Source organism: Nymphaea colorata, chromosome 2 (assembly GCF_008831285.2).
Source record: "Nymphaea colorata isolate Beijing-Zhang1983 chromosome 2, ASM883128v2, whole genome shotgun sequence".
Lineage (NCBI taxonomy): Eukaryota > Viridiplantae > Streptophyta > Magnoliopsida > Nymphaeales > Nymphaeaceae > Nymphaea > Nymphaea colorata.
In genome coordinates, this window is record NC_045139.1 from 17,559,450 (window position 1) to 17,583,026 (window position 23,577).

At 38.8% G+C, this 23,577-nt stretch overlaps 3 protein-coding genes across 4 annotated transcripts; all 3 read left to right on the plus strand.

Moving 5' to 3' along the window:
* The first annotated feature begins 646 nt into the window (after positions 1 to 646).
* LOC116249121 (4-hydroxybenzoate polyprenyltransferase, mitochondrial) lies at positions 647 to 5,363 on the plus strand. The gene is made up of 8 exons (XM_031622263.2): positions 647 to 1,271; positions 1,399 to 1,534; positions 2,360 to 2,481; positions 3,552 to 3,621; positions 3,745 to 3,894; positions 4,012 to 4,147; positions 4,277 to 4,373; positions 4,812 to 5,363. Exons 1-8 carry the CDS (start codon positions 823 to 825, stop codon positions 4,891 to 4,893), a joined length of 1,242 nt encoding a protein of 413 aa, XP_031478123.1. The 5' UTR covers positions 647 to 822; the 3' UTR covers positions 4,894 to 5,363.
* Positions 5,364 to 6,242: 879 nt separating this feature from the next.
* On the plus strand, positions 6,243 to 15,378 carry LOC116248772 (suppressor of mec-8 and unc-52 protein homolog 2). Its single transcript, XM_031621737.2, has 12 exons — positions 6,243 to 6,400; positions 6,909 to 6,974; positions 10,025 to 10,165; positions 10,265 to 10,314; positions 10,808 to 10,922; positions 11,407 to 11,455; positions 11,561 to 11,650; positions 12,088 to 12,156; positions 12,239 to 12,371; positions 13,189 to 13,541; positions 14,032 to 14,415; positions 14,982 to 15,378. The coding sequence occupies exons 2-12, from the start codon at positions 6,928 to 6,930 to the stop codon at positions 15,258 to 15,260; spliced, it is 1,710 nt and encodes a 569-aa protein (XP_031477597.1). The 5' UTR covers positions 6,243 to 6,400; positions 6,909 to 6,927; the 3' UTR covers positions 15,261 to 15,378.
* A 3,747-nt stretch (positions 15,379 to 19,125) lies between these two features.
* LOC116248565 (4-hydroxybenzoate polyprenyltransferase, mitochondrial-like) lies at positions 19,126 to 22,197 on the plus strand. 2 transcript variants are annotated; one of them, XM_031621437.1, is made up of 8 exons: positions 19,126 to 19,388; positions 19,601 to 19,736; positions 20,069 to 20,190; positions 20,609 to 20,678; positions 20,763 to 20,912; positions 21,425 to 21,560; positions 21,638 to 21,737; positions 21,873 to 22,197. In XM_031621437.1, exons 1-8 carry the CDS (start codon positions 19,159 to 19,161, stop codon positions 21,940 to 21,942), a joined length of 1,014 nt encoding a protein of 337 aa, XP_031477297.1. In that variant the 5' UTR covers positions 19,126 to 19,158; the 3' UTR covers positions 21,943 to 22,197. The 2 variants fall into 2 exon arrangements, with proteins under 2 accessions (XP_031477297.1, XP_031477298.1); XM_031621438.1 differs by having other exon boundaries at positions 21,641 to 21,737.
* The last annotated feature ends 1,380 nt before the right edge of the window (positions 22,198 to 23,577 follow it).

A 23,577-nucleotide genomic window follows, 5' to 3' on the forward strand; every position in this document is an offset into this window, starting at 1 on the left:
GCCCATCAAATGCACCCCAAATGGCTTAAGATCTAGACATTTTTTTGGGTAGGGCCGCACAAGAGTTGAGTAAAATAAAAATCTGTGTTTTACTCAATTAGTCTTGTTTACATAATTTTTTAAGCAACATGTAGAAATCACATATTAAGCAAGAATTATAACAAAGCTAACCACGTTACGGGAGTAAAAGAAAGGGTGTATTGGCCTGTGTGAACTTGGAGAAATTCGACGGTTTGTAACATTCTTCTAAAAGCAATCGCGAATAATAAGAAGGTTATGATGGCGTTGAACTCTGAGCAACAAGAAAAAGCAACAACTGAAACTGAATCAAAGTTCCTCATCTCTTTGCCTCATGAACACTCTAAGTTAAAGGTGCGTCAGCCAATATCAATTGCAAGCTTGAACAGTATGGCATTCAGTTTTCTAAATCAAACACTTAAAAGATCGGCCAAAATTTGAGAGGACTGAACCTTGAGAAGTATGGCTGTCCAAGCTTGTCACGAGAGGGAGAAGTCGGGAATGAGGCAATAAATAACAAACTATGAGATCTTTATCGGCATTATGGCTAAAAGACTGGTTCCGACATAAAAGTTTATCTTGTGAGAAAACGGGTCGAGGGTGAGGCAATCTTTCTCTGGATCCACATGCGCCTCTGCGAGACTGTGACTCTGTCGGACCGGCATCCACTCTGGAGCCCGACCCAGCGGGAAATTTTCGTAACGGGTGCAGACTTCGGCGTGCGGGTCCTCTCCCGGGATGAAGGGAAGGTTGGGACTACAGCAGACAGTGGCGCGGAGAGAGAGGAGTTCGGGTCTTTGAGAGATGGCGACGGCCTTCTGGTTGCTCTCTCGAGTTGGTCGCAGACGCGCCTTCTCTCGTCTCTTCTCTCCGGCTGTCGCATTTGATTCTTCCTTCTCGTCGATCGGTCGTCCCTCTTCTCCTCCGGTATCACCGATAAACGAGCTCCGGCGCAGCTTCGTGTTTGGGCACTCGAAACTCTTACTCGGGGCCTCCTGGTCGAGAGAATGGGAAGGGGGGAACTTCGTCGAGAGGATGCCCTTCGCCACTGTCTCTGGTTCCTCCGGCGTGGCGTCGTCGGAGGAAGGAAGAGGCCGCTGCAACGATGGTGGGGGCAGAGGAAAGGGCAGGGGAGATGCGAGTCAGAGGTCTTGGGTGGATCTCTACCTGCCGCAGGTGGTTCGACCATACGCCCACCTCGCCCGGCTTGACAGACCCATTGGAACCTGGTTATTGGCTTGGCCCTGTATGTGGTATTGCTCTCTCTGTGTCTCTCTCTGTCTCTGTCTCTGTCTCTGTCTCTCTCTCAGGGCGAGGTAGTTTTTTTTCTCAATTTCTTGTCTTAATTTTCTTCTGCTTCTTCTTCTTTCCTAAGTGAAGGTCCATCACATTGGCGGCGCCGCCAGCGAGTCTACCCGATTTTAGGCTTCTTTCACTATTTGGATGTGGCGCTATTCTCTTACGAGGTGCTGGTTGCACCATCAATGATCTTCTTGATCGAGATATTGATACGTTGGTATGTTTGTTTTCTCTTCTTTTTCTTTCTTTCTTTCTTTATGCTCTTATTGATATTCTGCATGTATCCAACTTTAATATGTAAGCATATTTGGTTTCATCCATGTGAAATTGTATAGGAACCTCAATTGTTTTGAACTCCCTTATGATTTGTTATATTTATCTTTGCTGGAGCTGTGGACCATTAGATTTTTTGTTGAAATCTTCTTCTGCTTATCTAGTTGTTGGTTCATTACTTCTGACTGTTTCCTTATGCTTCTTAGCTTAAATTACCCATCATACAGACCTTTTGTGCTCTTATGACCCGCCCCCCCTTAAATTGACGCAACTGCTCACTGCCAAATAGATCACCGTTGGGATAACAAAAGGTCGTGCATTTCTATGTTCTAAAGGAGAGGCTGTTTATATACTTCTACGCAGAAGGGGAAAAAAAAAGAAGAAAACATGCTTCTATATCTTAGGTTTATTTACCTTTTTTTTGCTAGTTGGGTGTGTATATTATGGTATAAAGGACTCAAGTTTGACTAGGGAGAACATGAACATAATCCAAATTATGTACATGATAAACATTTTTGGCGTAATTTTGAAAAGTAGCCTTAACTCCAGTTGATTTTGCTGTGGATATTAGGAATTTTCGACCCATTGCATTTCATTCCTGCTTCTCAGTATTTGAAGTGATTAAGTAGCAAAATGACTTATCTTCTTTAACATTTTTAAGTGCTTTGGTTATTTGGGCTGATAAGCTATTCATGCTAGTTTTAATTTTGTTTTTTGGTGCTTGTGAACTATGAATGGTGCTTATTGATCTTCTCTGCTGATGATGTAGGTAGAACGTACAAAATCACGGCCAATCGCAAGTGGAATTTTGACTCCTTTTCAGGGACTGTGCTTTCTTGGAACTCAGTTGTTATTGGGTCTTGGAATTCTTCTACAACTTAACAATTATAGGTAGATTTTTTAAAATCAAGTTGCCTGTTAGTGTAGTAAGTTTGATCAGTTGGTTTTATAGAAAATAGACTACATTTGACTTGGTACTTCTTGACAATGCTTTTCATGGATTATTTGAAGCTGAAGACTTTGCTGATTGATGTCCTGTAGCTCATTTATGTTTCTTCGTCCCCATTTTTGCCTTTTCTTATGGACAAGTTATATGTTATATATCTGTTGACACATTTTTATTGTCTAATTGGGTGTAGTTTTATCCTTTATTTCGTCAAGATGTTTTCTATGATTCTTTTCCTACTGAATTGTATTTGTCATCTGTTTTACTGAATATACTGGCTATTATGTACATTGATTACTTCACCTTGGTGGCTTAGTCAGCTCTAATATTGTCTACATTTGTGATATAACATCATTCAATTTATACCTGTTTAAACTAGAACACAATCACATTTGCTTCAACCTGCTTTGCTGCCTTTCCAGTCAAATGCACGTTTAGCCAAAAATATGCACCGACCTTGCATCACTTATTTTGCTTGTTTCTTTGTAAACTTCTGTCACTCATTGCCAAGTTCAGTCTCATATACTGCACGGCTTAAGATTTTCACTTTTTTCTTTTCATGGATGTCCTATAAGGATTGCTATCCACTGAAAGTTAGAGTTATTGGATGATGCTAGTTTTTTTTTTTTCCCCTTCAAGGTGATGACTACACATATTGCAGATGTATATGAAAATGTGCTGTTATTTGTTCCTTTAGAAAGTTCAGCTTGTTCCTATTTACTTCATATAGTGATAATTACTCTGAACTAACTGAGGCAAAATATTAATATTGGTTGCACTGCCCCACTCCTTCCCTCTCTCTTTTCTGTGACCTGTTCAAGAAAAATTAGAAAATTATGAGGCACATATTAGTGATCTATTCCAGTTCATATCTTGTGCTTACAACATTTTTTTAGAGTATGCTTTCAGCCGAAGTATATGCACTATCTTGTGACCTCGTCACTTTCTGAAGCAAAAGCAATAGTTTTGGATACAAATAGTTTTTTTCTTTAATTGGTTTCACTTTTTTTTCTAGTCAAATCTTAGGTGCATCATCCTTGTTGCTGGTTTTCTCCTATCCACTGATGAAGAGACTGACATTTTGGGTAATTGACATCTCTCTCTCTCTCTCTCTCTCTTTCTCTCTCCGTGTGTGTGTCTGTGTTTGTGTGTCCATACGTGAACGCACATGTAAGTCTTCTAATAATTTTATATATCCTCTATGTTAGCCACAAGCATATCTTGGCTTGACCTTTAACTGGGGAGCATTATTGGGTTGGGCTGCTGTTAAAGGTAGCCTAGATCCTGCTGTTGTCTTGCCGCTGTATGCTTCTGGTGTATGCTGGACACTAGTATATGATACTATATATGCTCATCAGGTATTTCCTCGTGTTTTAGAGCCTCTGACTCTGTAAATTTTATGCTTGTGCTTTTTTCCCCATGTCCGTTAGCTTTTTCTGCTTTGTTTATGACGTTTGAGGGTGTTAAAAAATCAGGATAAAGATGATGATCTAAAAGTTGGTGTAAAATCTACAGCCTTGAGATTTGGTGATCTAACAAAGCAATGGATTTCGGGGTTTGGAGTTGCCTCTATTAGTTGTCTTGCCCTTAGTGGATACAATGCACATCTTGGTATTTCAAAGATAGAATTTTCTTTTATTCTTGGGTTTCATACTTTTCTGAGCTTTCTCTCAATGTTCATTTGGTTGATATGTTGATACCTTACATTTTTCCCTGTTGAGTTGAGTTTTACTCCTGAAGGATGGCCATTCTATGCATTTCTGACGGCTGGCGCTGGACAACTAGTTTGGCAGATTTGGACCGTTGACTTGTCGAAACGTTTGGATTGCAACAAAATGTGAGTCTCATATAGTACTTACTTCAACTATTTGCAGATATGAAGAAAGTACAAATTTTCCCAGTATCCAATCGTGTTACAAGATGTTGGGCTTTGTGGCTGCTTTGGCCAATCTAGATTATTGCATGATGCTATCTCCTTGAACTTTATGAGCCAGACAAACCTATGGTGTTTAGTCATCAATTGGCTAGACCCTCACCAGTACCTTCAGTGATATACACACACCTTTTGCTTATGCATGCATGTATTTCTGCAACAATATCTTCCAGAATATGCACATATGAGCCTAGATGGTGCATTTCTGTTGGAGGTTTTGCAGTACAACAGCATATAAACAAGTTTTAGGTTGTTACAGGTTCCTTATTTTTCTATTTTCAAGAGCTGTTGTGATAAAAAAGGCAAAACTACATTTCACTGATCATTGGTGTTATTTGCCAGGTTCATATCGAACAAGTGGTTTGGAGCCTTGATTTTTGGTGGCATTCTTTTTGGGAAGCTTGCATCGTGTGAGTCTTTGTAATTGGTTGCGGATATTTCTAGTTGAAGCAAAGTGGATGATAAAGTTATTGGATATAGATGAGATAGACACTAGATGGTTGGTGCAGTCCCAACATATTTGCTATCAAATGCATCTTTGATTATGCATAAAGCGTGCAGGACGGTTGAGCAATATAGTCATAACAAACTACTACGATGATGACAATTTAATGCTATGCCTCCTATGGATTCTGAGCGTCCAGTAAAGCAAATGTGCTTGCCACAATCAGAAAATGTGTCATCCCTCGCATTGACCACTTGCTGGCAACAATCATCTTTCTTGAAAAGCTTGTGATGGCTATAAAATGTATCTCCTCTTGTTCATGTATCATGGAAACATAAGGTTGTTGAGCTATTGTAACAAACCTTGCAAAATCTGTATAACTGCATTAATGATTCAGCACATGCATTCCCTGGTATCGAATATATTTAATCTAAAGCATTCCCTGGAGAGAGGTCTGTGCAACAAAAAGATATCCTGATAAACTCGAATTGCCGGTTGTAAAAATCCACCTTAAACTAAAAGAGATGTATGATAGCTTGGTATGATTACATTAATATAGCGGTGGGTTGCTTTTTCCTTTTAAGTTCGTCTTAAGTTTTTGATCCAACTTATGGATGTCCTCAAGATGATCTGGTTTCTACTTCGATATGTTCAATTGCCTTTTGTGCCTCTCTTGACGATTATGGCGCTCGGGAAAATGGTTGAAGAAGCATATGAGATTCGATTCACTAGATTAAGCAGTAAATAAATCATATTATAGCAGTAAATAATTCTCGGGGTGCTTGTCAAGGTGTGGGAGACGCCCTTCCCTATTATGACATAAGGTATAAACTGTTATCAATAATTAGGAGACCCGTTCAGGTTTTGTCTTTATGCGTGAAAGCCTTCTCTTTTTATAGACAAGCAACAAAACTGGCCCTTGATAACAGGCCAGACCTATTTTAGAGAAAATGAGGTTCAATTTAACAATGCTCCCGCATAGGCCTGGGCATCGGGCCAGCCTGGCCGGGTTTGAACTGGCCTGATAAAAGCCAAGTTCAGGAAACCTGGCCCTGTGCTGGGTCCGGCTCGGTCTGGTTACAATAAAAAAATGTTTTTTAAATATAAAATATATTTTAATAATATATTATATATTTCTTAATAAAATAAAATAATTTTTATTTGTTATCGATTCAGCCCCGGTACCTGGGCCGGTTTTTTCGGGTTTAAGCTCAAATCCGATCGAACAGCGTACACAGGACTAACTCGACATAACTGCGGCCATATCAGAAATAACAGAAATATGGGGTAGATTTTGAAATATGCTTAGAATCATGGATCCAAATCAATATTCCCCATAAACTGTTTTATCATTTACCATCTGACATGCGGAACTTCTCTTTCGTCTCTCTCTCACACGCGTAGGTTTCAGTCGACTATCAAATTCTGTCGCTTGTTTTCATATCTGCGAAGCATTGGGGAGGAGTTCCATAGCGCTAGCCAAATCGTAAGTTTCGGTTTCGCCACGTGGTCGATGTCTTTAGTTTCTAGGTTTTGATGATGTAAAGGTGTGTTGATTTCTGGTTCTCGATTTCTTCCTCCTGTGAAGGTGCTTTTTTTAGGGTTTTGGAATTGTTCGTTTCCTTCTTTAGTGTTGCAAGAATTTGGTCGGTTGGTGTGATATGGTGAGCGAGTTTTGGGTTTTGGGGGGTCTTTCCCTTTTTTTCTGATTTTCTTGGTTGTCTTGCTTCTGGATGCTTAATGGTCTACTGGAACTAATAATCTTCCTCAGATTGAACTCTTTCTTAAAAAGTTATTTGGCCACAAAGTGTGGATTTTGGTTATTGGAGAAGTATATCCGGCGAGAGAGTTTTCCAGGGCATGGAAGTCACGTTGTTTGGGCCTTTCAAATGTCTTAAAATTTATACTTCGAGTGGGTTATGATGTATTACTTCGCCCCTCTCTCCTTCTCTAGTTATTATCTATTACTAAGATCGAAGCTCTTCCTATTTCAGGCGAAACTTTGGTTGAGGTATGTCATCCAAAAAGAAGAATTATAAGGAGAAGCTCATCCGTCGAAAGTAATTCCCATGTTCCCTCATGGTTTCTTATTTCCCCCTCCATTCTCTGCTGTTTTTTGGTTCATCGAGTAATTTGTTGAGTGCTATATCTTCTTCAGACATTTTATCAATGCAAACGTTAGGATGCTTAACGTATTCCATTATGCACGTCATGGGAAGTTGACTGGAAGAATATGCTAATGGCTAGTTAGTGGTTGTTTTTGTTCTTCCATTCATGTAATGTTCTAATAGTTTCCTATAACTATTGCATGTTTGTGCACATGCTGCTGTTTACTTCAGTCACAGCTTGGTCGAGGAAAAGTAGTTGTGAAGCTGCTTTTGTTTGCAGATGACTTGATTCATTGAGAACCATCTCCAAGTCTGAAATGGAGAAGGAAATCCTGTTTCGCGTAGTGTTTGTTCTATGTTGTCAAAGGCCCTCCTAGGCTATCAGGCTTCGCTGATCGTCTAAGCTAGCTGGTTTTATGTGACCTACCATTTGAAAACGCCTAGAACATAATCTAGGATGCTAGGTTTGCTTAGGTGTTCAATAGCCTAGGCTTTTCTCATTGGCGACATAATTGTCGCTCTTTTTCTCTTTTTTTTTGTTTTTCCTTTTTTCTTCTTTTGAGGCATAACTTTTTTCTTCTGCTTTTGTGTAGTTTATTGAATTTTTTTCCTGTTGCATGTGATTTTTCATTAGAAGTACATGTATGTGTATATGCACAGTTATATATATAGTTACGATTATAATTCTTATGCTATTATACTTTGAATATTTTGTGTATTTTAAGTTTTAAATTCTCACATTTATGTATGCATATTATCTTCTTAATACTTATGAATTATGATTATATGGAGGATTTATGTTTCCTTTTTTTTTAAATTAGTTCAATAATTTTAGCTTTTGTTTTATGATTTTACTTTTAGAAATTAGAAATATACATTTAGTAGTTAACGTTTAGGAAATGGTAAGATTTGGCACAATCTATAACATTGGTGTTTACTTCCAAGTTTTTTTTTTTTTTGGGGGGGGGGGGGTGCTACTTAACTGTTAAATTTTAGTTGTTCAACCTCATTAAATTTGATCTTTCAAACTTTGATTATGTTTGTTATTATGTTATGAAATGCTTAACGTGTTTGTGTTATTGTTCATTCTAATTGCTTTATTGTTGTAAGTTGATGATTATAGCCCTGTAGATTTTGCGTTTGGAAATGCTGTGGATTTGTTAGTTATTTATTCTAACAATTAGTATTGCAGTTTACTGGATTTATTCTTTGGTGGTGGTTCAATGCTCCTAGTCTTGCCTAGGCTGTGGATGTATCTGATTGCCTAGACTGTTATATTTATGTGTATGTATGTGACTGCGTGTGTACTTAGTTGAATTATTTTATACTATTTTAACAATTTTTATGTGGCTTATGTTACTGCATCTGTGTTTACATATTTGACAATATATAACAGCATTTAACGTTGCATTTTATTAGCTTCTACATTTTTGTCCCCTTTCTTTGGGTACCCTTGAAGCACCTTGTCGGCTTGTCCAGCCTACGTGTGCCTAGGTGCATACTTTACCTACTGCATCGGCTCCACTAATGCTTTTAACAGCATAATTTGTATCCAAAAAATTTAAACTAACTTTCGAAGATGTGAAACTATTTCCCTTCCCTTGATCTGGTTGTACATTTATAGGTAGTTCTGTCGACTTGACTGTCACAAACATTGGCTGTTAACTATCAAATTATTTTTCCAAAGTGAAAACTGAAATTTGAATTCAGGTCCTTATCATCTTCATCTTTAGGACAATGGCCTTTCTCTGGACGTGGCTTTATTTGTGGAACTCCTTTATCAGATATGGATGATAATTCTTCTTTTCCATACGGATAGATTAATATGTGGATTCCTTTGATGTTTCTATGAAATACCATGTACCACATGCATTCACTTATATAATTTTTCTTACTTTTTGGCCTCGACGACCTTCAAATTGGTAGTTTCTGGATCTTAGATTATGTACTGACAATTATAAAGGTGACCTAGACAAAAGACGGACTCCTCTAACTTAGGAAGTGGCACTGGCATCTTAACAATCTTCTTCTATGAAAAGATGTTTTCTCATGTGTTTGAGGCTCTCTCTCTCATGATTATTGTTAACAATGGGGTTTGGATTAAGAGAAATGTAAGCCATTTTTTGCTGTTTTATGTTATATAGTTGCATGCTGTTCATGTTCATACATAGAGAAAGTTGATGGATTAGATATAATCACCAATTGTTTGGTTTCACACGAGCCTTAAAGCATGGTACGGTGAAGTTCTTTACTTTCTGATGGCCTTCAACCTATGTCACATCACATGCGTGTGGGTGCGATTATTTAAAGAAAAAATTGGGTGTAGGTGCAGCAAGAGTATATATATATATATATATATATTTATGTGTATATATATATATGTATGTGTATATATGTATATCTGTGTGTGTGTGTGTGTGCATAATAATATATTTTCTTTCTGGTTGAAAATCATAATTTATAAGAAGGTCAATGGGTAATTTTTATAATTTTATGTTGAATAAAATAAAATCTTCTTTTTAATATTGGTAGCCCTGTCATCCTTTAAAAAGGTTGACCAGGTGTAGTCCTTTTCAAAGGATAGGAGAGGGAGAGAGAGCAAGCATGACTTAGAACAACTGAATAGGCAGAGAGACATGAGGGGAAAAATGGGAGGGAAAGATAGAAAGAGAGAGAGGGAGAGCAAAAAAAAAGGATAGAGAGACAGAGTGAGAAAGAGAGAGAAAGAGAGACAAAAAAAGAAAGGGAAAAAATTAGAAGGGAATATGGTGAGGATGCGGTCAGCAGAACCCAAATGCACGTTGACCACGCTCGCATGCATGTTGGAGCGGTACCCGCATCACATCGACATGGGTGCTACTCCTTTTTCGAAGAGTCCGTGTGACATAGTCTTCAACTTGTGTGATGGTGTTACTGGACTTTCTCGTTTATCAGAATCACTGTCCTATTTTTCTAACAAACTCTTTTCTTTTTTTGTCCTTTTTTGTATTTGAAATGGTCAGAGAAGAAAAGCAAGATGAACCTGAAGTACCAAAATACCGAGATCGTGCAAAGGAGCGCAGAGAAGACCAGAATCCAGACTATGAACCAACTGAACTTGGGTCTTTTCATGCAGTTGCACCACCAGGAACAGTTGACCTTAGGTGAAGATTTATCTCTTGTTTCTGTCTGTTATGGACTGACTGCAATCATGCTCCCTGAAACTTCTCCAGATGTTTACTCAACAATATGGTTGTCTGCAGGAGTGCTGATGCACATAAGATATCAATTGAGAACAGTAAATACCTTGGAGGTAAGTGTTGTTCCATTATTTTAAATTCACGATTATTTAAGCTGGCATTTCCAGTGCTAAAATTAAAATAAACAGTAGTGGATAGAATTTAATACTCAGAATGACAACTGGTGGTTTTCTGTCACCATATCCCAAGCTTAATGTGTTCTTTTGCAGCCAATGTTCCAATATCTTTAGTTTATCTAGCGTGGACCCATTGCGCGTATTTGCTTACTGAAATGTCTGGCCTCATTATGGTTATTTGGTCACTGAAGTCTTAACATCTTTGTGATATTTGATAAAGCATAGAATATTATCTTCATCTTCAGGTCTTGCTTTTCTTGTTTAGACTTCATTTGCATGGGTTCTTGATAAATTTATGTGTCACTGGTACGTAGGGTACTAAGGTGTCTTCATAACCTTCTACATAAGCAGTTTGAGAATGTACTTGTTGGCTTCCATTTTCCATTTTATTGTAAATTATCCTAACATTTGCTGAATCATTACTTCTCAGGGGATGTGGAGCACACACATTTGGTTAAAGGCTTGGATTATGCATTACTTCACAAGATTAGGAGTGAAATTGATAAGAAACCTGAGGTTGCAGGTGAAGAAGATGGAAAGTCTAGGTATGTTTAAATGCTCTAAAATGATGTTCCAGCTTGCTGTTTCGAATGATTCTTGTGACAAATAAGTATGACTAGTTGACTTTCTAATTATCTTGAATGCTTTAAAGACTAAGGTGATGAAAGTTCTCAGTTTGTTGTTTCTAGTTGATGTTTATTGATAGAGCTGAATCTTTCTGTTCATTTTCTGATCAAAGGAGAAATTTGATAATACCCTTTTATTAAATGGTCAATGAGCCTTTATATTGATGTCATAATCTACCAAACATATCTATGTCTGAGCTTTTGTTTGGTCAAAATCCACTTGCATGTGCTATTGGATTTAATGTGTTGATAGCACCATTCTTGGTCCAATAAGAATGTTGTCTTTGGATGACAATGGTGCATATCCCTGTTTTTAAAGAGAGGTCTCACTATTACCTTTTTCTTATCTCCTTTGCTGGTTTTTCCATTTCATCTAGTAATATATGGTTTTTGTCATTTTCAGAGGTTCTAAAGAAGATCAGCCATTGTCGTTCCGCAGTGCTACAACAAAGGTTCACTTTTCTAGACTCCAAGCATGTTAGCCTTTTGCATCAGGAAAATTTGGACCTATTGCTAGTGAAAATGCATTAATCACATTTCCGTCTTTCTTCTTTCAGACAGTGTATCAATGGATTGTCAGACCGCAAAGTGCCATAAAGGCTAATGAAATGTTCCTTCCTGGCCGGATGTCATTTGTCTTCAGCATTGTAAGTTTTGAGGTTCTTATTATGTTGAGCTTGCCCTCTTTTTACAATGCTATGCTAGCTTGAAATTATTTGCTGTAGGATGCCCTTTGATTTTGGTTAATGTCATTTTCTCTTTCAAAAGTTGAATTGTTCCTTTTTTTTTGTGAAAATTGATTCCAAACCTGCTTTTGTATCAGCTTATTTCTTGTTCTTTAGTCTTCATGGAGGTGTTGTTCTCCTTATCCAATTTGCTTTTTCTGTCATGGCACAGTCAACTTCTTCTATTTATACTATTGATATCTTTTTGCCTTTTTTTTATTACCCTTTTGGCTTTTAATTGCTAGAACCTGAAATAGACATCCAAGATTTGTGTTTTTAGAATTTCTTCTGGGTAGTAGTTGACTTTTCTTGAGCTATCTATTTATAGTTCTCATTGTGAACTATCTGATTCTTATTAGGAGGATAAATTTTCTCCTGATATTCCTACCACATTGCATCGAAGCAAAGATGACTGTCCAGTTCCACAGGTTTGTATTTTTTGCTTTACTCTCAGGTAAAGTTGCTCTTTGCTTGTTGGTACAACATGCTTATGGATCTTTATGATTGCAGGAAATGGTTACCGTGAGTGTGGATGGTTCTGTACTTGAGCGTATTGCTAAGATAATGTCTTACCTTCGTCTGGGATCTTCTGGAAAGGTTCTGAAAAAAAAGAAAAAAGAGAAGGATAGAACAGAACTGAAAGGTTTGGTCCTGCTGAATAAACTGTTCCTTTTAAAATATTGTGCTCCCTTTCCTTTTTCATTTCACCTTGTTAAGGTTTAATGAGTATGAAGGTAATTTAAGGTTCATTACTGAAATTCCTGTTAATTCTTAATTTGACAATAGACTGATGGCACATATCAGAAGCAGGGTTTTTTTTTCTTGTGTCAATTGGGTGTGGCTATAGATGCAGGTGTGGACACCGGTGCAAAGCATTTTACAGACACACACATACACATATAGCAAATTTTTTTTTTAAGCAAACAAAAACATATATTCATCAAAATATGAGTCTGTCATGTCCAAGCCATGCCCCCAGCCATATTGACGTTCTTACGCTGCCGCTTTAGTCATGCTTGTGTGACATAGTTTTTCAGAAGATTACCGTTCTAGTCATGCTTGTGTGACAGTTTTGCCAGAAGATCTCAGTGTCACGCGTCTTGCAGTTGTAGAACTTTTGCAGTATAGGATGCTATCTTTTGTGAGTTCTTCTACTTTGCATCTTGAGTTGGCATGACTTGTTGAATTCTCCTAGTTGATGTCTTATAATGTTCTTGGAATGTACCATATGGGCCAACAATGAATATCGTCTTGGTTCAATGAAACCTTGCGTTCTTGATTACTTGAAAAGTGCAGAGGATTTCTTACATCTACCAAATGTTTTTCTTTTTGGTGAGGAAATCAACTGATGTTAGAATACGCACAATAGCACCTTTTTGTTGTGATTTTCTCGGTAGATGAAAACCTTGGAATATTATGAAGTTTTATGTTTTCTACGGTAACATGTTTATTTCAACCAGCAAAAATTGGTGCTGCTGTCAATGAAGATGAAGAAAATGAGAATGCATTGCATCATGAAAATGGGGTTTCAGCACATAAAGCTGAAAGAGAAGTGTTGCCACCACCTCCACCTCCACGTAAGAACCATGCAAGTTCTGGAGATATACAAACTATAGTTGTTAGTAGAGTTGAAGAGGATGATATTTTCGTGGGGGATGGTGTCAATTATGCAATACCTGGAAAAGACACTGGTGCTAGCCCTATTTCTGAGGACATGGAAGAGTCACCTCGTAATCGGGAAAGGCCATCCTACTTTTCTCAGCCCGAATATGGTCCTGTTCCGCCTGAGCCGATCCAAGATTGGCAACAAATGGTGAGTAGTAAGGCTGACTAATTCACTTGTCATTGTTCTTCTATGTCTATGATTTATTAATCTGAATATATTCCTGAGCAAATTGTCAAATCTGTTGCTCTAGTTAGTATATAAAGTGTAAGAAAATTTTGTACTGACCCACTTGCCTCATTCTAGGGGTTGAATCTTTCTCATTTAATTAAGCTGCTCCATGCTTGTATACGTAATTTTGTTGCCTTTGGATTCTACTTCAGACTGCTCATGTTTTGGAACCTCATGTTTGTTCATTTTCAACCTTGCACTATCTTCATGAAACCTTGCTATATATTCTTATTCAGTATCTTTTCCTTTAGAAAAGATTTCTATTTATAGTTAAAGTATCAGTATCTATGAATTTTAGCTGTATCAGATTATTGATTTTTTCTCTCTTCATTTTTGTTGGTAGATATGTTGATGCTTCTAAATCTGCTCTCTCATGGACTTACAATCTTAATTTGGCCTCATATTGCAGAATGGTTATGGTGCTGTCTCTGGGCCAGCACTAGCTTCTGGTTACCAGGGTGAGTGGCAAGATTATCAGTATGCAGAACAGATGGCTTATCCAGACCATTATGTGCAGCAGCCGTTGCCAAGCTATGATACACAGGCATCTGCAGTTGTAAATCAGGATCCTCAATTTATGACACAAGAGGAGAAAGATCGTGGCCTAGGTTCTGTCTTTAAACGTGATGACCGGAGGCTCCAGCAGCTAAGGGAAAAGGATGCTCGAGAGAAGGATCCAAATTTCATATCAGAAAGCTATTCAGAATGCTATCCTGGTTATCAAGAGTATAACCATGAAATTGTTGACAGTGATGATGAAGCTGATTTAACTAAAATGGATATGGGTGGAAGGGTAAGGATCTTCCTGTCACTATCATGTGCTTGTTTGCTGTTATAAAAACTTACGGCGTGAATATTTCACTCGTTATCAATTTCTTTTAGAAGAATTTGGTGTGTGCTTCTTCACAAGGGTTCAGTTTACCAGAGGGATCACATGTTTTGTTCCATTTCCTTAATTTTTGTGGTGTGAAGGTCGAGTTGCTTAGTATCTTGTCAATAATTGAAACCAACATGGTCTACCCTTGTAGCGCCTCTAAATCATGAGAAATTGCATGTCTTTTGCTTTTTCTGCAATGGCGGCTCTCCCTATGTAGTCGACTCCTTTGGAAGACTTGGAGTTTTGTTACCCTGTTGCATTATCCGAGGTTTTCTTTTTTGTCTCTTAAATTTCTTATTGCTTCTGTACATGGTTTTTCTTTTAGTGGGAGGGAACCAGGCCAGTCTCAAGTTTGCACATGGACTTGCTTGCTTCTGAAAGTTCGCTTTGTTTTACAAGCTGTATTCGCTTCTGCTTAAATTTTTCCTCCTTTTATGGGTTCTGTCATGCGTGCCAATCACATTGTGGTTTCCCTGTTGCAGGCCAAAGGACGGCTTCACCGTTGGGATTTTGAGACGGAGGAAGAGTGGGCTACTTACAACGAGCAAAAGGAGGCAATGCCTAAAGCGGCTTTCCAGTTTGGGGTGAAGATGCAGGATGGTCGGAAGACCAGAAAGCAGAACAAAGAACAAAAGCTGACCAATGAGCTGCACAAGATTAACAAACTACTAGCAAAAAAGATGGCCGAAAAAGGTGGGACTTATGATGATGGGGAGCAGCATTATGATGACGTACGAACGTCAAAAAAGCTTCGAATATGAATTGGAAACGGAGCTGGTTGTCTGTTACTATGTGTATCACAGTCGTATTCTTGTTTAATCTGCATTCCACCTTTGATCCTTCAGTCTATAGGCGAAGATGGCATTTCTATTGTGCTCACTGCTCACGCATCCTCTTCATTGTTTATCTGAAGATGCCAGTTATTTTAATAACTGAAGCAGGTCTGTCATCTGCCATTCAATTTTTGAAAGTCGTGCATCTAATCGACCTATTTCCTAATTTATCTGAAAAATAGTTTGGAATAAAAAAAATAGTATTTGAAGAAAAGCTCGAACTGATCAAAGTTGATGGACTTGACAACAATAGGTGGCCTTCAGGCATCCCAATACCGCATTCAACCATCGGAGGGTTCAAAGTCCAACTCAGTTGGATGTGGGAAACGTTACGTGATGCTTATTTTACCTTTACAAGTCCAACTCAAACCCAATTGGGAGGCCTGATCCGTCTACCAGTGATCCGACTCCCTCGGATGGTCCTTCCGTCAACCGGCTCTCAGTTTTTAGACTCGCGCCTGACACTCGAAGCCCAATCGCCCATGCCATTGCTCCACGCTTCACAGCTGCTCTGAATCCTCTGATTATTTGCGGCTCCTCAATTGCACGACGGACGTCGGTGGCCGGATGCCAGGATCAACAGTCGCCCCTGGAGATTGATCTCAGTCTCAGACTGCTTAGTTCCCGTCAACCCTTTCTAGAACTGTCGATGCCGGATTCCGGGAGTCACCTGCTTCTAAATCTCTCTCTCTCTCTCAATTGGTAGTCCTAGCCCTAGCAATCTGAGGGTTTTGTACTTTGTTGCTTCTAATAGTTGTAGAAGCTTAGGTGTAATGCTACTATTGTGTTGGTTTAATTACAGAAATGAGAAAACCTGCATCACCCCATGACATGAGATGCAAGTTATTGCTTGCCAAATCTGTTTACAGAATACAGCTTTGATGTTTATATTTTTTTTGGCAGAACGCCGGACGCCATTTACAAAAGGGCCGGGCCGGAACCCCATCAACATGAAGGGGCTTGGTACCTGGTCCATTTAAAAGCGGGCTGGCCCGGTAGGTGGCCCGGTTTATAGTTTAGAATAAATTGATAAAGTACCGCTTACCTGTCTCGTGGAAGTGGAATTTTCAAGGGAGTTAGGTGTTACACAAGTCCAGAATTTGAGTGACCCCCAAAAAAAAAAAAATGATTGTACCTGCCCATTCAATACAATTTCCTTTTTTTGCAAGTTTTTTTCTTTCCAATAATATAATTGATTTGAGACTCAACCCAAACCCCAACTGGGTTGACACTGCCAAAGTAGCTCGCCTCAAAAGGACCGGCACCAACAATCTGTACAGAGGAAACTGAACTCCCCAAGTCTTCTACTTCCCATTGGGTCAAGCAAGAAGAATTGGGTTCCAGGGCAGCTTTGGCAAGACAGTGGCTTGCATCTGTCCATCAGTCTCAATCGCCGCCTTATTTGAAGTATTAATGGCCGCAACGATAAAGAAAGCCTTCTCTCCAACCATGGCAGTGAAAGTCCTTCGCGCGTCGCTAAGAGTTCGAAAGTTCGTCAATTTTCTTTGTCTAGAAATGTTTCCGATGAATACAATTCGTCAAACGACTCGGACTCGTGCTTCAAGGTTCAAACTGCATTTATTGCGTATATTCACAACAAAGCAAGATTCGAATAGGAACTATCAAATTTCCCACTAAAACTTGTTGGAACAATACTGGAAATAACGTCAAACCATATGTGGCAAACGGCGAAGATGAAGTGACAGCCATGAAACAGTAAGGGTCGCCTTAATGGAGGTGGTGGGGCGAGCAGTCTAGCCAAGGTGATGAACCGGTGGTTGCCTCGCCATAGCGGTATTGGTGGCGCTAATGGCAGCAGTGATTGATGGTGGCGGAGCCATGGTGGTAAAGTGGTGGCGGCGAGGAGGGCAGTAGCAAACATGCAGGTAGACGCAGTGAGGGTGAGACTATGGTGCAGGTAGCTCCTGGTGGTTGCAAGTTAAAAACATGGTGGCTGCATTGTTACGAATGCGCCGCGCAAGTATGCAGTGAAAGAAGGGGTTGCTTTTATAATTTAAAAACAAGTATGTCTTTTTTTAATCATTTCATTTTTTTATTTTCATTTTCATTTTTATCGTATCAAAAAATTTGTTTTTTTTTTTTGTGAAAAAATACTTTTGTCATTAACTGTGCATGAAATTTTGGAAGGTGGTAGCGGCAACAACAGGTGGACTGAAATATTCATATTAAATTAAAACAAGAATAGCTTCTTTTATATATTTATACGTACTTTTGAACATAATCATAAGACATTAAAACGGTGTATGGAAAATGCCACCAAAAATTGTTAAGATGGTGGAAGGGGAGGTCCTCCTCGGGTCCGATAGTCGATCCTTCCTCTTAATGTTGCAAGAATTCATGTCGATTTTAAAGAGTTGAAGAAAAACTCTGCTCGAAAGCTACCCAAGAGCTTGCGACGAATGAAAGTAAGCTGATCATTTATGGTCTTAAAAGATTAAGGACAGTTTCAAGCAGCGGCAGGATGACACTTCAAAACACATAAAGCATGCCTTATGAAGAAAAGGGGTTGGGTTGAGGCTTGGACAGTTTCAGTTTTTTTTTTAAATGAATACACCAATTGAGAGACGGAATTTGACCCAGATTTAAGCTTTGTCCGGCCGGAGCCTTCATCGGGAAAGGGACCCGATGTCCCCCTTCCTCCTGGTAATGGTGACGCTTGTTCGGTCCCTGCAACTTAGACAAACTGGACGTAAGGGCCAGCCCGTCCGGCCGATGAGCCCAGTCCGGCCCATTTAAAGTTTTAAAATAATTTTTTAATTATAAAATAATTTTTAAATATAAATATATTGATTAATAATAAATATACATTATTAAAACAAAAAAATTAAAAAAAAATATTTTTTAAATTTAAATGGGGTAAACGGTTTGGTCCGGTCCGACCCGACGGTGGCCTGGCCCAGGCCCGGGCCCAATCAGACCGACCCGACGGCGGCCCGGCCCACACCCACCCCCTTCACTGGACGCCATTGTTTTTATAACTCATTAACTACATGGGCCACTCCAATGACGGAGCCCAAGAGAAAGATCAACAAAGACCGACTGACTCACATACTTTTACAATTTTTTTCAAAGGAAACATTAATTATATCTTTGACAAGCATAATATTTTTTTTTTTATAATTTTCTAGAATTGGAAGAAAAACAAGTCTTCTACCTTCGTCGTCAAACTGATGCACCGTTCATCTCAGCTGAGTCAAAGTCATCTCCATCCATGAGTCAATGAGAGAGGGAAATACATTAATTGAATCTCACGTTAATTGAAAGGCGAAGGCAAGTGTGGGGCATTGTGTGGGCAACTGCCCATGAAGACCAACAAAATATTGCTTATACTCATATTGATATTTCGGGATATTTTTTTTTTTCGTTTACATCTTGGTGCCTCTTTCAAAATTTTATAACTAGTGACACTTATCCAGAATTTTCTAGCTCTGCCTTTACATTAATAATTAAAAGCTTCAACTGTGAATTCATCAAAAGGGAACCCAGCTTATTTATTAGGGCGGCAAGGCAAGAGCCATGTTTTTGCTTTTTAAAATCTGGTTTTTGTTCAGACAACAAAGATTAGTTTATATTTCAAACACATGGTCCCTTATTATCAGCCATAACATATAACCTACTTCAGCCAAGGGCTACCAGCTAAGACTTTCAACCCAAGCAGCATAACGGAAATATGAAAAAATTGAAAGGGGGTATTCTGAAACCTTATATCTTAGGCATGCTTATAAATGAAGCACCATGCAGGAGCCCTCCAACTCAAACTTGCTCTCTCCTCTTGTAGGTGTTGCACCATCTGTTCTAATCAAGCATGGCATCAGCAGCATCCCTCTTGCTTGAACAGACTGCAGCTTCTGTTAGCTCTTGGGAGAAGAGAGTTGCAACTAGCCCACCAAAGGCGGCCGCCACGTTTCGGACCAAGTTGGCGAGCTCAAGCACGTGGCTCGATCACTTGGTTCCCGCAACATTGCGACCATATGCATACTTGGCTCGTATCGACAAGCCCGTAGGAACTTGGCTTGTGGCTTGGCCCCAAATGTGGTATTATGCTTTTTATGTCAATTTTGCGAGCTTGTGTGTGTGTATGTGTGTGTATTATCACCAAATGGGGTTAGAGATATGCATTTATGCTGTGTGTGTGCGCTTGTGTGTGTGTGTGGGTGTATGTGTGTGTGCTTTAGTGTGTGTATGTGTGTGTGAATTATCACCAAATGGGGTTAGGGATATACGTTTATGCTGTGAGTTTGGTGCAGGGGAATTGCTTTGGCTGCAACGCCTGGTAGGCTTCCGGATCTGAGCTTGCTGTGGGTGCTGGCTTGGGCTTCATTCTTCGCGAGAGGGGCGGGCTGCACTATCAATGACATATTGGATCGAGATTTTGATGCCAAGGTATAATTTCCCCCTCGCTTGACTTGTCTCTCGTTCATGTTCATGCAGAATTTGTTACTATGAGAGATTAAAAAAGAGAAAACATTTCCTTGAGAATTAATTCATGTATCCATTTGTAACGTCTCGAAAATCAAGTCGTCCCTTGTGAATAAATGAAATAATAGGCGGTAGTTTGTCCGATATTTGAGTTCATTTTCTTCATCTTTGTAACAGCTTGTGTGACATTTAATTTTAACGGACATGATATTTGCTGGCTCAAGGTTATTATCGTGTTTCTCAAAAAAGTAACTATTTTAAAGCTCCGAATTTAACCTTCTCGTATGGCATCGCAGGTACAACGTACAAAATCAAGGCCAATCGCATGTGGACTCCTCACGCCCTTCGAGGCAACTCTATTTCTTGTCATTCAACTCTTGCTTTACATTGGTGCTCTCTCACTAACAAACACATTTTGGTATCTCTCTCTCTCTCTCTCACTCTCTCTCTCTCTCTCTCTCTATATATATATATATATATATATATACACACATCGAAATCACGCTGTTGATAGGAAACCTGATAGTTCAGGTATATGTAACTTATTGTGCTTCAAGATCAGACCTTTTCATTACGTGCAAAACCCAAAAATGAAGGCTTCTTAAATGCTGAAAATGTTTATATATCACTATGAAAGAGAAATTTGATCAACTCAAGTGGACAAAAACTATTGATAATGAGGAACTTCAGCACATTATAACATATGGTATATATAAGTTTCAAAAAAATCTCTTCAACCTCACAAAAAATTTAGGAAGATTATTGTAGGCTCATATGCTTTTCTTCAGCAAATATGCGGCTTGATTCTTTGGAATAACCTCCCTGTTTTTTGGCAGTTTGGGTGTTGGAATTGCAACGCTGTTGCTGGTTTTCTCTTACCCATTGATGAAAAGATTGACATATTGGGTATGCTTTGCTTTTGATATAGCTTTTATCAGTAGCTTCTTTTGCTCAACTACAGTTTGTTAACCATGGCAAACTTGATTGCAGCCTCAAGCATACCTAGGCATGACCATGAACTGTGGAGTCTTACTGGGTTGGTCAGCAGTTAAAGGGAGCTTAACTCTTGCTGATATCTTCCCATTATACTCTTCTGGTGTATTCTGGACCATTATATATGACACTATATATGCACATCAGGTACATGAGATTTTTATACTTCTTTGTTACTGCAATCATAAATCCACATACTTTTGAAGGTTTCATGAATTCAAACTTGGAAATACCAAGCAGTTTCACTGTCTGAATCGATTAAGAGTTCAGAGTCCAACCGATCCCTGTTGGAATCGGTTCTACCTTAACAACTGTAGGTCTTAGTAGAGCCCAAATGAGACTAGGAGAGAACTAATCAGGTTGTATCTTCTGTGCGAACCATTTACTGTTTTACATGCATCATGGGGATAACAAGCCAACCTTTTTTTAGAGCACCCAGTAAATTTCAAAACTATAGTAAGATTATACTGGGGACATGGATGACCATGGTAACTATCTCTGGTGGGCATGTGAGTGCAAAACTTAAGTACTTTCTTCCATGGTTAATAATAATTTGGAAGGGAAAGGGGAGGCTTCGGCCTCACTCGGATGGTGGATTAGCCTTTCACACACCCGATCATAATTTGGAGATTTGATAACTGCAAGTCCAATTGTATCAGGATAAGAAAGACGACGTGAAAGCTGGTGTAAAGTCCACAGCCTTAAGGTTTGGAGAATCAACAAAGAGTTGGATAAGTGGATTTGGAGTTGCCTCCTTTACTTTCTTCCTCCTCACTGGATACACGGCTAACCTTGGTACGTGATGCCTCTCTCTCTCTCTCTCTCTCTCTCTCTCTCTCTGTTCTTAACAAACGATCATCGTTCTTCTTAAGCAGGTTGGCCATACTATGCATTCTTGGCAGCTTCAGCTACCCAACTAGTGTGGCAGATTTGGACCCTTGACATATCAAGACCTGAAGAATGCGAAAAAAAGTCAGTACTACTGATAACTATAATGTCTTAATCGTTATGCAGATTATGTGATTTCTATAGTTTGTAGAGAATAGAGAATGGGTAGTGAAAGAAAATAAGATGTTTCTTGTTTGTTTTCTTGAATACGCATTTCAGGTTTGAATCAAACAAATACTTTGGAGCTCTCGTCTTCTTCGGGATTTTGACCGGAAAACTCGTGCAGTGAAAGGCATATGTGACCGTGGCCATGACTCCTCGTGCCACATTTAAGATGGAAAAGTGGAGTAATAAGATCGCTTCTGTCAGGTTCATCCCAAAGTCTTCTGACTGTTGAAGTGAGACCCAAGTGTGTGATTTAGTAGAATAACCATGTACTTGCACTGTACAATGTTATCATTGGTTGGTAGTAAAATATATTTTACTATCCCATATATATGATGTACGTCCTGGGAAAATATATTTTGTGTTGACTATATATGATGAATGGTTTATGGTATCTTATACGAATGCACCTTGGGTACAGGACGAGAAATATGTGCTGTTGTCTCTCATCTCATTGTGATGACAGGCAATATTTTTAAAGTATGGCCAACAAACAAGCCTAAAGAACTGAGTTTCACGTATTCGATCTTGGCTTCCCTCCTATGGCACGATGAGCTGATATCAAGCTCATATATATATATATATATATATATATATAGAGAGAGAGAGAGAGAGAGAGAGAGAGAGAGAGAGAGAGAGAAGGAGAGAGAGAGAGAGAGAGATGTAAAAAACTATCTCAACCTTTTTCTTTTTTTAGGACATGATGGTTTATACACTGCTATTAAATGACCCAATCGTGCTACTAAAAGATCTTAAGACCAGGACTATAGATCAAGTCTCAACCGCACCATCTTACTCCTCACGCGCTTTCTCATGGTGTTGCTCCTGTACCAGTATACAACACATGCAAAAAAGGAAGGTGGGCCAGAAGGGGCCATGGCCTCTCCTCAAATTTCCAAAAAGAAAAATTTGTATATAATTAAAAAAATTCATTTAGCCTATGAAAAAGTTATATTTTAGCCCCTGTCAAAATTCTAAAACTATACTTTGGAACTCTAATGAAAAATATCTAATTCCACATTATGGGACTTCGTCTGTGGTTCTGTTCTCTCATTATATGGTCTAATCCTTAATCTCTCCCACTCATTCAAATGAGAAATGGAATCACATAGTAATGCAGGTAATATTAGAAACTAATAATGGAGTAACCTGCCGTAATGTTTTGAATTTTTTGCACTTCTCTGGTTAGGAAGGTAAAAAAAAAAGTAGTGAAATTATGTAATGGAATTTCACAGTTCAAGCTGCATTTTCTAGTCAAATTGGATCTGCATAAATTGTGTTAGGGCCGACTTGAGAAATCGCAAATCACTCTGTTTCTGACCAAAGCCTCCAGAACTTGATGCACTTCAGTTCAGCCGTTGTTTATTGGAATATCACCAAGAACTTGATTACCGTCATGACATTCGTAGAATTTGTGCAATTCAAAAGCTAATTTATAGATATGAACGCAAATATATATATATATATATATATATATATGGTTTATGAGTGTGGAAGAAATGTCAGCAAGGCAAAAGTCTTTTTTTCCTATCACGTGGTTAAGGACTGCATTGATGTCTGGTGTAAAGGGCACATAGTCATGCAATTTACACTAGAGATGCGAACGCCTGTGCCACTTTTCTTTACAATTTTCTTTGACCAAATATATTACTTTGACATTGTGTCTGTCTTTTTGCACAATTTTTTAGTGTGCAGGAGAAAACTTCACGACTCTAACAAAAGCAAGTCTTTCTTTTCCACCCCGAGGTCCAGGGCTGCA

Bases quoted from the DNA above. Each gene is read 5' to 3' on its own strand.
- LOC116248772 (XM_031621737.2), top strand. From the start codon at position 6,928: ATGTCATCCAAAAAGAAGAATTATAAGGAGAAGCTCATCCGTCGAAA. The intron at 11,456-11,560 runs GTTCACTTTTCT...TTCTTCTTTCAG, and splicing joins TCCGCAGTGCTACAACAAAG to ACAGTGTATCAATGGATTGT. The intron at 11,651-12,087 runs GTAAGTTTTGAG...GATTCTTATTAG, and splicing joins TGTCATTTGTCTTCAGCATT to GAGGATAAATTTTCTCCTGA.
- LOC116248565 (XM_031621437.1), top strand. From the start codon at position 19,159: ATGGCATCAGCAGCATCCCTCTTGCTTGAACAGACTGCAGCTTCTGTT. The intron at 20,679-20,762 runs GTATGCTTTGCT...ACTTGATTGCAG, and splicing joins TGAAAAGATTGACATATTGG to CCTCAAGCATACCTAGGCAT. The intron at 21,561-21,637 runs GTACGTGATGCC...GTTCTTCTTAAG, and splicing joins TGGATACACGGCTAACCTTG to CAGGTTGGCCATACTATGCA.
- LOC116249121 (XM_031622263.2), top strand. From the start codon at position 823: ATGGCGACGGCCTTCTGGTTGCTCTCTCGAGTTGGTCGCAGACGCGCC. The intron at 1,535-2,359 runs GTATGTTTGTTT...CTGATGATGTAG, and splicing joins ATCGAGATATTGATACGTTG to GTAGAACGTACAAAATCACG. The intron at 2,482-3,551 runs GTAGATTTTTTA...TTTTTTTTCTAG, and splicing joins CTACAACTTAACAATTATAG to TCAAATCTTAGGTGCATCAT.